General features: G+C 41.4%; 1 protein-coding gene across 1 annotated transcript in view; it reads left to right on the plus strand.

Moving 5' to 3' along the window:
• Positions 1-15,000, plus strand: part of PIEZO1 (piezo type mechanosensitive ion channel component 1 (Er blood group)) — a 160,124-nt gene that overhangs the window by 116,706 nt on the left and 28,418 nt on the right. The window contains exons 18-31 of the mRNA XM_075838615.1: positions 1,629-1,789; positions 1,990-2,166; positions 2,724-2,849; positions 4,669-4,869; positions 5,464-5,668; positions 5,754-5,858; positions 7,344-7,497; positions 9,257-9,500; positions 10,491-10,587; positions 11,627-11,795; positions 12,001-12,090; positions 13,493-13,569; positions 14,364-14,441; positions 14,577-14,677. Of these exons, the coding sequence (XP_075694730.1) occupies positions 1,629-1,789; positions 1,990-2,166; positions 2,724-2,849; positions 4,669-4,869; positions 5,464-5,668; positions 5,754-5,858; positions 7,344-7,497; positions 9,257-9,500; positions 10,491-10,587; positions 11,627-11,795; positions 12,001-12,090; positions 13,493-13,569; positions 14,364-14,441; positions 14,577-14,677 (1,985 nt within the window). The remainder of the gene's footprint in view (positions 1-1,628; positions 1,790-1,989; positions 2,167-2,723; positions 2,850-4,668; positions 4,870-5,463; positions 5,669-5,753; positions 5,859-7,343; positions 7,498-9,256; positions 9,501-10,490; positions 10,588-11,626; positions 11,796-12,000; positions 12,091-13,492; positions 13,570-14,363; positions 14,442-14,576; positions 14,678-15,000) is intronic.

Here is a 15,000-nt window from a genome sequence, read left to right on the forward strand (position 1 = left end):
AGGGGGATCACTTCAAATAGCCATATCTCAGGCTGTGGACCACCTAGAACAGCGGTTCTGGTGTCCTATGAAAGATAATTCTAATCTTCACAAAACATTATGCCGCCCAGAGTAAAAAAAAAAAGTCACCTCCTATTTGGCAAGTATAGCCAAATTAGCATATTTTAGAAAAATTTGCATAACTTTGCAAACAACAAACTTTTTCGAAAAAAAATCACACTGTGGTTTTCTTCATCGCGCCTACCAGATTAGTTAGGAGATAGGGAATGAATAAACTAGTGACAGATCCTCTAAGAGTTGTGCCACCCTATCCTGATTATTATTTCATTAGGACTTGAGCCAAAATATAATTCTGAAGCGCCCTCTGCTGGTGACACAAGCATTATGGAGCAGCATTTCACCGTCTAGAGACACTTTGCTGTTATTGAGTCCATCTCCAAGATTGTTGCATCATGTGGTCGCTACTTTGGTCTTCGCTAATAGTAGGATGAACCTAAGCCGTAAAAGATGTTCATAAAAGGGGCTCTGGAGGAGTAGTATTCATTAAGAAGAAAAACTTTTATAACTTTACCCACCCACTCTTTCTACCAACACTAAATACAGATATAAATATATTAGCCATTGGGATCCTAGATATAGGTGGTGCAGTGGTAGCTGGCTCACCCGTGCGCTGGGTACCAATATTATAAATAGCCCATGGTAGGTGAATGGCGCTGTTGCAGATTTTGCATTGAGGCCCCCGGAGCGCCATCTATAATTGAGACCGTAGTGGAACCATAGTTTTTCCCAATTATTTTCCTAATTAGTTTTTTGTTTACTTGTGTTTATATTAAGTGCGCCAGGTTTAACTCGTGGCATTTTGCTGGAACGTAAGTGGTAGGAGTCCTGTATTCTTACAGAAATACACACAGAATAAGTGAGATGTAGCTGGGAAATGATACATCTGGATTAATGACAAGCACAGATGGCAATGGTTACCAACAAAAGGGGCAGAAACAAATAACTGTCCAGAACAGGGTGTATCCAGCACGTCCGGAATAGCTATTATATGCACAATTGCAATTCTTTTGATGCCTAAGGTACATGAAGACAAAAGCTGATCTGTATTTAGGGTTAGCACAATGCCTCATAGACTGGGTGTGTAATGCTGGGCTATAATGTTTTTCTCTGTGCTGAACACTCGTGTCTGATTTGTTGTGGGACTATAATATAGAAAATAAAAAAAGAACACTTGAAATAAAAGATTGGTGTGTACGACAAGGCTCGCTCATCAGAGATGGCATCTAAATTAAGTTATTGCTCTCACCATTGTAAGAATAATCACAGCGACCACAAACTCTCAGGATACTGTAGTACGATGCAACGCTGGGACCCGCGTCTATCGGACATTTATGGCATGTCAAGTGGATTTGCCATAAATGTCTTAGATTAAGGTCAAAATGCGTAAGCCTCTGGTAAGTAGGTTAGAGCATTCACTTTACTTTAGATTGAGGCTTGTGACGTCATTAGTCCACCACAGGGCTGTAGGAGATGTTGGCACGATCTAGAAAGAATGTTTGACATAATCACTGTTGTGTGATTGGTCACGGCTAGTATGTTTTTTTAACCATTGTCTTCTTGTATGTTAGCTACCCTCAGCAAGTGGGATTTGGTCGCTCAGCGTCTCACAGTGCTTTTCTACAAGTTCTCGGAGCTTCTTCACCAGGTGCAAGTCTTCTTCTGGCGGCTGCTGGAGCTCCATGTGATGAAGCTCGTGGCTCTGTACAGTGTTTGGGTGGCCCTGCAGGAGGTGAGCAGAACTGCAAATCATGTATGTCGTCTAAGAAATAAGACTCTGGGTGCAGGTGTTTTATATGTTCTTCAATATCTTATTTTTTATATTTAGTCATTACAATATAATATATATATATATATATATAAATTTTATAGAATTATTTTTTTATAGTATTGATCGTATTAGTATGCTGATGTGAGTAATTACTTCCCTAGGTATCTGTGATGAATTTCCTCTTTGTGATTCTGTGGGCTTTCGCTGTTCCGTTTTCTCGCTTCCACCACATGGCTTCCTGCCTCTGTACCATTTGGACATCCATAATCATTGTGTGCAAGATGCTGTATCAGCTCACCATAGTGAATCCTGAGGACTATTCTGTCAACTGCACACAGGTGAGTCCATGGCGGTAGAGCAGCACTGTACTAGGATTTGTATTTAATTAATAGAGAAGATGTAAGTTGAACTCCTATTAGTTTTGATAAATCACATCATGGAGGAGTAGTCAATAAAACAACATTGGACCATATGCAATTTAATGATTTCGTGCCTCACGTCATACAACTATTATGTCATACAGAGAAGCCTTTTCACAACATGGCAAATAAATGACATAAATAGGCCGTGTATGCCATCCTAAAAGCCAGACCGTGCTATGTCGCCATTCATTTCCCATACATTTCTAACATAAGTTCACTTTATTCTATTGAATATTTTAGACTTATGTATTTCTTCAAAAGTACGAAGACATGAGTGAGTTTGAATATCAAGACATGTATCCGTATTAGATTGAATAAAGTCAAGTTTCTTCACCTTTGGTGTGCACATGTTGGTTTTCATATCAGAAGACCACACACTGTTTCTGAACTGGCAGTGATCATGTACTATCTGGTCTTCCGGAAAAACCCTCATTCGTTGATCAGGTGAATTATTTTATCACTTATGTTTTTAGCCACTTCCTAATGGCACCAACCTCCTGGAGGAAGAGATCCAGAATTCAACTTTGTATCGTGGACCAGTTGATCCCGCTAATTGGTTTGGAATCCGCAAAGGTCATCCTAATTTGGGCTACATTCAGGTATTAATCCTCTGATAAAACTTAGTTGAATATTGATTCTGTCTGAAAATGTTTCTCAAAATTTTTTTTAATTACTTGCCCACATAATATTACACAGTGGAGTCCCATTATTATGACCACCATCTAAAATCCAGAATAACCGCCGTGTGCATCACGGACAGCAGTAGACGGGCTGGGAGTGACTCAATAAAGTGCTGGTAGGTTGTCTCCGGTATCTGGAGCCGTGCTGACTGCAGTCCATCCCACAGGGGAGGATCCATATATCGAACAAGACGATCGAGGTGGTCCCACAGATGCTCAATTGGTTTCAAGTCTGGTGAATTAGGGGGCCGGGGAAGTACTTGGAAGTCTTGGTCGGGCTCTTCCAACCACTGTCGGACATTTCTAGCCGTGTGACATGTCGCATTGTCTTGCTGGAAGATTCCATCTGCCTCAGGGAAGACAAATCGCATGTATGGGGGGACGTGACCTGCAACGATGGATTCATACCCAAATCGGTTCAGAGCCTTCCACATGGATGAGTGACCCAGAGAACGCCATGAAAAACATCCCCAGACCAGAACGCTGCCGCCACTGGCTTGTGTTCTTCCAGCAATGGTTGCAGGGTGTTTGTTCTCTGATGTTACTCGCCTGACACGCCAACATCCATCCTTTCGATGAAGCAGAAAACGGTACTCATCGGAGAAGGCAACCCTTTACCAATCATTGCTGGTCCAACTCCGAACACTGCCGTGCAAATGTAAGCTTTTTTTCTGATGCACCTTTTGTGGGCATAGGGGCAGTGACCATCCGTCTGCTTCAGAGCCCCATAAGCAGTAGGGTTTGCTGAACTGTTTAAGACACACATGTGGTAGCCCCCTGGTTGATTTTCACAGTGAGCTGCTCCACTGTAGTGTCGTTCAGCGATTGAGCACCTTCGTAACTGACGTTCTCCCCTCACCTCAATGGCACGTGGTGCTTCGCAGTTTCCACGTCGGTTATTCCCAATGGTGCCATTTGTCCACTCACGATACACTTTCACCACAGCACATGTGAATGGTTACAAACCGCGCTGCTTGAGAAATACTGCCACGCTTGGCCTGAAAGCCACTAATCCTCCCTTTTTGCAACTCTGATAAATCTCCCCTTTTACCCATGGCAACGAGTGATATCTGTTCAGACAGCCTATCGCACGCTTATATACCCACCAAGCCCACGACACATCACCTCCACCGCCAACGTCAAAAATTGGAGGTGGTCATAATAATGAGACTCGACTCTGTATATTCTAATTGCAACATAACAGGTTTTTTTTTTACCATGCATAGACCTCACATATATTTTCTGCACATCTGATTTTAAAATATTTGGATTAAGCCTCAGTTGTGAATTAAGAGGTTCTCTGGTTTTGAAAACCCATTTTCAAATACCCTAGAAGGGAATTTTCATTTAATAAGAGCGGTCCCCTCTCAAAGATCCTCATCTATCTGAGTGGAGAGCAGCTTCAAAGCGCATTTCTTGCTCTGGAAGACTCCGCATGTCCATGCATTGCACAGATAACACATTGATTTTAATGGGATTTGTGTAATGCTTAATTTCACTTGTGGTGGTGCTACTAAGAAATTGTACACTTAGTGTTGGGTTCCACCACAGATTAGATGATCGTTGGGGGTCCCAGAAGCAGAAACTTCTTGTGATTCCGCTTATTGTTGGCGTTCCCATCTTAACAACACATACACAAGAATTGGTATATATATTGGTATATATACAATACACCAGCATCTGGTACATATTTTGTATAATGCTGTAACTTACATTTTTTATTTTCTTGTATCCACAGAATCATTTGCAGGTTCTAGTCTTGCTGACCTGTGAGGCCATCGTGTACCGACACCAAAGCTTTTACCGTAAACGTTACCAACTGGAGGTGCCTCGCAACCAGACAGTGTTTCCAGACGTGTGGAGACAACATCTTGATCTGAGTCTACTCCACTGCATCAAATATTTCCTCAACTATTTCTTTTATAAGTTTGGCCTCGAGGTGAGGCCTTGTGTGAACGAGTTTACAGTTCAGATTGTCCCAAAGCTGAATGAGCAAAAGAACATTGTTTTCCTTTACAGTTGTGTTTTGACATCTCAAACTCAATTTTTTCATTAATAATTGTTGCACTTATTAAAATAAGGAAATCCATATTCTACCCTAATGGAGTTATGGTCCTTTTACCTGGCCCGATATGGGCCATGAAAACCAGCGCTGATCAACAAGACAGCGCATCGATCGGCGCTCATTTGCTCCTTTCACAAGGAGCAATAATTGGTTAATATCTGGAAGAGCGATCCTTACTATGATCACTCGTCCCCATGCATTTCCTGCTGCCTACTAGCGACCATTTTATTGGCCACATAAACGAGCAGATCAGCCAATGAACGGGCATTTGATCGCTGGCCTGTTCACAAACCAATGATCGGGAACGAGCCTTTGTATAAATCCTGATCGTTGGCCTGTTCACAAACCAATAATCCGGAGCGAGCCTTCTTATAAGTCCTGATCGTTGGCCTATGAAAAAGGGCCTTTAGACTAGCAGTTTTTTTTAATGTATTCACACTTCTCATATCTCTCTTTTTGCAATCTTAGATCTGCTTTCTCCTAACTGTGAATGTGATTGGCCAGCGAATGAACTTCATGGTTATCTTCCATGGTTGTTGGCTGATTGTGATCTTGACTCGGCGGCAGAGAGTGAAGATCGCTAAAGTGTGGCCAAAGTACTGTGTGTTTCTTATCTTCTTCCTCCTCTGGCAGTACCTGCTTTGTCTGGGTATGCCTCCGGTGCTTTGCATAGGTAAGTGCTCTCTGCCCTTTGGCACTTTGTGCTCCATCTTAACCATCATAACTTAAAATAATATGTCTTTTACTGTTACTGACAGAATATCCCTGGAGATGGGACAAATTTGTTCCTGTGAACTCTGCTTTGATCAAATGGATGTTTCTTCCGGACTTCTACACCCCTCCCAGTGCCGCCAACCTAATTAGTAAGTTATACCACCTGATTCTGTGTTACTTAATCCCCATGCACACGACCGTATTTTTTTCGGTAATTACAGACCCATTAATATCTATGGGCTACTGACACCTTTCCGCATTTTTTACAGATGGGTGTCCGTGCCATAGAAATTAGGCCAAATGCACACGACGGTAGAATTCATCCGTAATTACGGACCCATTCACTTCTATTGCCCACAGACCCCTTCCCTTATAGTTACCGTAGAAACCCTCCGCAAAAGATAGGGCTATTTTTTATGCTTTTACGGACCGTGTTCCCATACTTTAGAATGGGAACACTGCCCGCAAATGCGGATGGCTTTCCGCGGCCGGCCGTGCCCGTAATCACGGACCATGGTTACGGGCACGGTCGTGTGCAGGGGGCCTGATGGAACGTGTCCTTTTTTTGTCCATAATTACGGCACAGACTCCCCATAGAAGTCTATGGGCGCTGCCGTAATTACGGATGGCTACGGATGTGCACCCATAGCCGTCCGTAATTACGGAAGCGTTGCTAGGTGGCGCCAGGTTTGCAGATGTTGCACTTCATTTGTGCTTTTCCTCTTTATGCGGATCCGTAAATACGGATGCACTACAGACCATATTTACGGACACTGTTCTGTATGTGCGAATGATTTACGGATGATTAAAAATTACTACGGATCTGTATTTACGGATGGATGAATGAAGTCTACGGTCGTGTGCAGGGGGCCTAAAGTGTAACAAAAAAATATATCTTACACGTTAGTCTAAATCATCATTCACATCAATGTCCACATCCTATCTAGCATGGATAGTGGCAGGTGTGTGCGTGCGAGCGTGCGTGGTGATTTTTGATTCACACAGTGTTCTTCAGCACGTGACGTGATAGATTTCAGTACAAGAAGTGTTCTCATGAGGACCTAGCAGTGATCACTCCGTACAGAAATAGTCTTTATATGTTTTCACACGTATTACTCTTGTTCCAGTTATACAAGTTTGTTTTGTTTATAACTCCTAACCCCCCCCCCCCCCCCCCGCCCTCCCTCATTTCTCATGATTTTTAGGTTTGATAATACATAGTATTATGATTTGCTTTCAGTTAAGTGTTTTACGGTTCATTTAAGCAGAAGAAAACAAAATGTTCCACGTCTGTTTTTCTCCTTTAATCCCGTTTCCTTGCACATTCTCCACTTTCTTTGTACGTTCTGTTTTCAGAATAGGTGAAATAGTTATTGAACATGTCCAGCCTATATGTATTTAGCAAATAGCCTGGCCTCCCCATTGTAAACCGAGGATCACTTTACTTCAAAGTGAGCTTTGAACATTCAATGTAACTGAACCAAGTAAACTAAACCTAGGTAGTAGATAAGGCAACTCCATACAGGTACTTGAAGTTCTGCCAGTTTTTCTGGTTCCTTCACTTTCCTATCCAAGTCTCCATCTATTTTATCCATTATTAGATTCAATTATTGACCTTTTCTATTGTATTTCAGGTGACTTTCTCCTGCTGCTGTGTGTGTCCCAACAGTGGAAAGTATTTGTTAATGAAAAGAAGGAGGAGTGGTACACCATTGCCGGGGAGAACACCGAACAGATAGAATTTCCTGGTAACCGGCCCAACTTGGTACCAAACTTCATCAACTGTCGGTAAGTTCCTCAACCTGTTATCCAACAATGAAACGCTCGGAGCAAAACTTGTATGTTGGGTTATTCAAGTACAGGGTCTAAGGGGGCCAAATAAAGAATTATTGTGTCATGCACCGCCCCCTCAGGCCCAGGACTAGGCATACAACAGTATATCAGTTTTTTTCTAATGTATTCCTTTAAAGAGGCTCTGTCACCACATTATAAGTGCCCTGTCTCCTATATAAGGAGATCGGCGCTGTAATGTAGGTGACAGTAATGCTTTTTATTTAAAAAAACAATCTTTTTTCACAACGTTAGGAGCGATTTTAGTTTATGCTAATGAGCTTTCTTAATGCCCAAGTGGGCGTACTTTTACTTTCGACCAAGTGGGCGTTGTGCAGAGGAGTGCATGACGCTGACCAATCGGCATCATGCACTCCTCTCCATTCATTTACACTGCACTAGCGATATAGATATATCGCTATGTGCAGCTGCATACACAAGCCCTAACATTACTACAGTGTCCTGATAATGAATACACATGACCATCCAACCTGGACGTCATGTGTACTCAGAATCCTGACACTTCTGAATCTTTTTTGGTGAGATTCCGGCAAGTGAAACCAAATCTCGTTTAGCTCCGTGATCTCGCGAGATTTCGTATCCGTTGCTGGAATCTCACAAAAAAGAGTCAGAAGTGTCAGGATTCTGAGTACACATGACGTCCAGGCTGGATTTCATGTGTATTCATTATCAGGACACTGTAGTAATGTTAGGGCTTGTGTATGAGGCTGCACATAGTGATATAACTATATCGCTAGTGCAGTGTAAATGAATGGAGAGGAGTGCATGATGCCGATTGGTCAGCGTCATGCACTCCTCTGTACAACGCCCACTTGGTCGAAAGTAAAAGTACGCCCACTTAGCATAAACTAAAATCGCTCCTAACGTTGTGAAAAAAGATTGTTTTTTTAAATAAAAAGCATTACTGTCACCTACATTACAGCGCCCATCTCCTTATATAGGAGACAGGACACTTATAATGTGGTGACAGAGTCTCTTTAAAGGCGTTTGCCCAGAAACATAAATTATCACATATTCACAGTACAGGTGATCATTTTTTGATCGCTAGGACCCTCACCGATCGTGAGAACGGGGGTCCCAAACCCCCTGTTCCTCCTCACTGCTTGACCACAGTGAGGAGACATTCAATGGATCGGTGGTCGAGCACGCGTGCTAGAAATAAAGTCCATGGGAATGACGGAAACAGCCGTGTACTGCACTCAGCTGTTTCCATCATTCTCCTAGACCGTGGATGGAGGGGTGGGCTCATTCTCAACCGCCACTCCATTTAAGCTCATCCTCCCAGCGGTGGGGCTCCCAGCGATCAGAAAATGATCACACACCCTGTGGATAGATGATAATTTATGATTCTGGAAAAACCCCGTTAAGGAAGCTCCATTGTAAGTTGCGGTTTGGACCTTTCTCACTTCAAGTTTTCCTAAAGGACAATGTAATGTGCTTAGTGTCTGGTATGAGCAACAAGGCATCTGCCTTAACCTGGATGTTGCTTTTATTTTTGCAAAATTCAGCTCCCAGTGTCTGCTGCATTGTCATGTTGCAGTGGTTTGTCAATGACTAAATTTGACTATTCTATTTGCTAACTGAACTTGCTAGGACAGGAAGAGTTTTTGACAGCGGGCAGTAAAGCAAAGCCGTTTTCCTCATAATAATTCTGTATTACTATTTGTCAAGTAAACCATAATATTTGTAATTACAGGTCATATCTGGACATGCTGAAGGTGGTGGTTTTCCGTTACCTGTTCTGGTTTGTTCTTGCAATTGTGTTCATCACCGGATCGACCCGAACCAGTGTTTTTGGACTTGGTTACTTGATGTCCTGCTTTTACCTCCTCCTCTTTGGCACAGCACTCCTTCAAAAGCCTCTGAAAGCCAGATTGGTCTTATGGGACTGTTTGATCATCTATAACATCACTGTCATCCTGTCCAAGAACCTGTTGTCGGTAAGCGTTACCCTTTAGGGCTCATTCAGACGAGCGTGTAACTCGTCCTTGTGACGGCCGTCAAAACAACGGCCGTCACACAGACACATGTATTTCAATGGGGCCGATCACACGGCCGTTGTTTCAACGGAGCGTGTGAAGGGTTAGTGAAAAAATAGGACATGTCCAATTTTCTTGCGTTTTCACGGATCTCTCCATAGGCTATAGTCTGGGGGATCCGTGATAACGCGTCTGTCCGTTTTTTCACATCCGAGATTGCACACGGTCGTCGGAATGTAGCCTTACTAAAAACCCTCTTCTCTCGTTTGTAGCTTTGTTTAATTATCAACATCCTTATGAATGACTTCTTGTAAATACATGTAATGAGTTACCACAACAATGCAACAATTCATTCTAAATACAAAATTGATTGTAGTTGTGTAAAAATGCTAAGTATTATCTCCTCATTCCACTTCCGCCAGCGTCCTACCGGCCCTGATCACCTCGTCCATTCTAATTTTTAGCTCTGGTCCAAAAAATGATAAAGTTGCCATATAAACCGTTATCATTTGTCCTTTTTTTAGGAATTAAAATAATTCTGCAAAGTAAATTTTGCTCTTTCTAGAGTCCATTTTACCCATAGACCTTTGTTGTGATCAGATAAGTTGTCTTTTCATTTTGTTATTTTTTCCTTTTGGGTTTATCTGATCAATGGATCAAATTTTCAATTATAGAAGTAATAAAATGTTTCTTACTATGGAACATTATCTTCCCAAACTGCTGTCATCAGTCCTATCCGCCATATCTGTTTCATCTACACTATACTTGCATATTCTGCCAACCTATAGTCAAATCTGACATACATTGGGGTTTTACGGCGGTTGGATTACTTTACAGGGTCAGCACCCGGTTCCATTATCTGGAAGGCCCATGATAGATGTCATTACGCCTCTTTAATCTATTTTTCTCAGACTTCTCTGTTCAGTATCTCACTATGATCTTCTTTTCCAGCTCTTGTCTTGTGTGTTTGTCCAACAAATGCAGAACAACTTTTGCTGGGTAATACAGCTATTCAGCCTGGTGTGCACCGTCAAAGGCTACTACAATCGTGAGTACCACCAAAGAGATCAATAGCTTATTCGAGTGCCTGTACACGTAGCGGTAGTTGCCGCGCAAGCAAATCTGCGTGGTTTTAGGATTTGTTTTTTGGCCTTGTAGCTTACAATTCTGATAGACTTGAGCTGTTCATGCATCACATGACTGGCCTGGTCTTACCTCTGCAAAATCATCTGTTCACCAGGGGTGCTAGTAGCCGCTCCCGCGGTGATCAGATGATCGCCCCTGCGGCTACAGACTGAAAGTGGCTGAATCATTGAAATATCCCTGCCATAAATCAATAATATCCCTACCATGCCAATACCTTTTGTCATAAGGAAAAAAAAAAAAGCTGTTCATTCCAATAAAATGTACAACTGCAAAAATAGTTTAGGCCGACTAATAGAGAAATGTCTGTGAGTAATGGTATTAGTTATTTTTACATTTTAGTATGGATGTATACCCAGTACAATGAAGCATCATAATAATGGGAATTGTTGGAGTATGTTCATCTTACAATGTATATGCAAATATAATCTACATGAATAGTTGAGTAAAATTGTACATGCATAGAATTGTAAAGTTACAGCTGTATTCTAGTTCAAAGCCACATTCACAATTCTATTGGTTGTTATTGGAAACCGTCAAAAAGCTTGTGGTCAGGCACACCCCCTAACTGATTAGCTATGCTCTTATAATGTAATAAGACCGTTATCGAGTGTAAAAATTTCCTTCCCAGAATGGACACTTCCAAGGCAGGTTTTGTGTAGACATTGAGCCAGAATGCTGGGAGATTTTAGCTATAGGTTCAGCAGAATTATGAATACAGCTCTGGGCTGTAACTTAGGGTCACTAAAAAATAACTAACGCAATGTATTTGAAAAATCAGACTTTTTTTTGTTGTGTTTTTTTGTTTTAAATGTAGATTTGTCAATATTGAAGATGGACATACCCTTTAAATGTACAAACCAGTCAGAAGAATCTTTCCCCAGCCATTTATATTAATAATGTTGTAGGATTTGCCATTGACTATTTCTTATTTCTTTCTCTAGCCCGGGAAATAGACAAGGGTCATGACTGCCCGCTGCCTGTAGAAGAAGCCGGTATCATCTGGGATAGCATTTGCTTTTTCTTTCTCCTTTTGCAGAGAAGAGTCTTCCTCAGCTCCTACTTTCTGCATGTGGTCTGTGACCTACGCGCTTCCTCCCTGCAGGCCTGCAGGTATGATTTCCTACCCTACATACGAAGTAGTATATAAAACCGTATAGAAATCTATTTCCTGTCATTGAGTTTCGTGTAATTATTCAGCACAACCCGATTGTATTTAAGGAATTGTATATGACAGAAACAAGACATTGGATGTGTGTGTGCGCGCGCGCATGTGTGTGCGTAAACAAGTATGTAAATTATATTTTTCTTTCTCTAGAGGATTTCAGCTGTTCATGGCCAGTATTAGGAAAAACATGGATTTTCACCACGAAACAGAGAGACGATCACTTGGTCAACTCAAGAAACAGTAAGTAACCGCAATATCCGGCACCAATGCAGACAATCCAGTGGGCAGAGTATGCGCTCTTTTATATTCTAAGCGGTTATTCACATGACCAGGGCTATGGAGTTGGTAAAAACCGAACTTCTGACTCCGCCAGCTGAGTGCGGAGGGGACAAGTGGATATAAGAGCGTGGAGGAGAGTTGGGATCACTGGGAACAAAGGGCATATTAACCCTCAGCGCTCCAGCCTGTTCAACAGGGGGTGGGACTGAAATTTTTTGCACTGGGCCCACCAAAGTGTTAAAACAGTTCTGTGGCCAGTAGTGAACTTCCTCCTCTGGTCTTCACTACTGAGCATGTGCAGCACAGATTTGGACATTGAAGCCGAAACATGAAGATGCTTAGTCCTAAGGGAGATTTTTATTGGTCAAAATAGGTCTCTTACAAAATATTGACTCCCCCCTGTGTGTTGTAACAGGCTTGTGTAGACACACAAGCCAAAGAATCTTCACTTCCACTAACTGTGTGGAAACCGTTTTATAAAACAAAAAAAACTTTATTAATATCACGAATATGAAGATATATTTAATGTGTCTACCACATACAAAACAGACAAATTGTGAGTTTAAAAAGTGTCCACGGACTGCCAGTAATTACGAATAGGGTGATTAAAGTTATATCTTTCAGGGAAATTCTCTATTGTGCATAATCCGTTCTGAAGAATTTTATGAATTGAAAGAATTTTTTTAATTACGGAATCGCAAATTCCCCCTAGTGGTACCCTATAGCTAGTGCCAAAGAACACACATTTGGATATTGTCCTATAATTATGGACAATGAAATTGTGTTCAGAATGTAAATGTGGTGTTAACACATTTTACTGGGGGGTCATGCATACCGGCGTGTTTTCATAATGCACAAGTCTTTTTATGCAGTCGGCGCTAAAATTTGCAGCAAATACCGTATCAGAAACTGTATTCTCTCCTAGAAGCCCAGCTATCGGCACTTCTAGGAGGGATTACGAAGAGTTTGTGCCGCAATTGGGGCGTTATACGGTTCCATGTTATGGCCTGAAGTACTATTCCAAAAACTACATCTCTTAAAGACCACCTCTGTCTATATACCTTATTGAAACCTATAGATATTTGAGGGTGGTCCCCTGTTTGGGACTTCTCTCTACGAGACAGAACAGAGAACTGCTCTATAAAAACCTCTCTCGCTATGCTGGGCGACCTAGCCTACCAATACATCACATGGATAGGGAGCTGGGCACGTGGCGATTCGCTTCAATTTGTACAGGGGTTGTGTTTATGCGACAGCCCCTTTAAGCTCCCGCCTATATACTTAAGTTTTGCCGGCTCATTTTTAAGGTCTAAACATTTGTTTAGGAATAGGTGACTAATAAATGTCCAATTGTTCTCTACAGGATGGAAAGAATTCGAGCCAAACAGGAGCGTTATCATCAGGGAAGGAAGAAGAGTGAAACGGAACCGCAAAACGCAGGTACAATCCGTGAAGTAACTTTAGATATAAATGCTGTTGTACTTGTATTATACATGCCGCTTTTTTTTTTTCCGCAAGTGGCCGGGAAAGAAAACGCCTCTGCCTCCCATTTGAAATCAATGAGGTGCGATTTGGGGCATTTCATGATGCTGAATTTGATGCGGTTTCCGCGTCAAAATCTGCACGAAAGAAGGCTGTGTGAACTGACCAATCTGATTACGGGCCCTTTTTTTGATTTCGCAATCATTTTTACTGAGGTTTTGGTTTTTACCAAACATTTCAGAGACCTTTTTTTTTTTTTTTTTTTAATACATATATGAAAGTTGCAACCTGATTGGTTGTTGTGTGAACTGCTTCACTTTTCCTTTCCACCAGTTTTGATAAATCTTCCCTGGTACTGCACTAGCCCTAATCCGATATCGCGTTCGGTCATATTCACGGGATAGGCGAGGATCCTCCACAAGTGTCCAGCCATGTTAGATGCTCACAGACTTCATCCCCTGAAAAATTTATGAATATAAACTGCAACAAGGAGATCCATTTTTTATTTCTTAAGCTATAAAAAAAAAACTATTTGTAACGCCATTTATCAGCGCTAATCTATGACAGAAGACCGGTTTTTGGATGCAGGTTATGTTTTTGACATTATATGTGACCTCATATATATATATATATATATATATATATATATATATATATATATATGATTGAATGTGGTTGTACATTCGGATATCTACATCTACTGTTGACCTATGACCAAAACAACCAATAAAGATTTTCTGGCTATATTTCAGGTGAAGATGATGGTGGTAAAAAGAGCTTATCCAAAAAGAAGATTCACTGGAGCCGGCCATGGTTAGATCATGCTTCAGGTAGTTGCTGGGTCTTTTAAAGTTACAGGTGGGCCGCGACGGTCCGCTGTGAAGAATAATATTAATAATTGGGGATTATTATTATTTTGTTTTTACAAAACTTATTACCCATCTACGTGTTTGTGTACTTGACAGTTCTGCATTCAGGAGATTATTATTTGTTCGAGTCGGACAGTGAGGAAGAAGAGGAGTCTACACTGGAGGAGCAGAGACCACCTAAGCAGAGTGCCTTCCAGGTAGGAGCAGGATCACACACAAACCTTGACCCGGTTTAGATAATCATTTCCGCACTTCGTGTGTATATATATATATATATATATATATATATGGGTGATTGATAATCACTACTATAGTAGTACAGAAGTGTCCGAGTGTGAGACACATATATATATATATATATATATATATATATATATATATATATATATATATAATAGGTTTTCTATAGTAGTACAGAAGGATGACTACCCTGCCATCCTGTTTTTTTAATCAATGCCGAGGTAAAGGTTTTTCCATCTTAAAAAAATCCTGTTCGGAATATGCGCTCCTATGCTGACGG

This window comes from Rhinoderma darwinii, chromosome 9, assembly GCF_050947455.1.
Source record: "Rhinoderma darwinii isolate aRhiDar2 chromosome 9, aRhiDar2.hap1, whole genome shotgun sequence".
Taxonomy (NCBI): domain Eukaryota; kingdom Metazoa; phylum Chordata; class Amphibia; order Anura; family Rhinodermatidae; genus Rhinoderma; species Rhinoderma darwinii.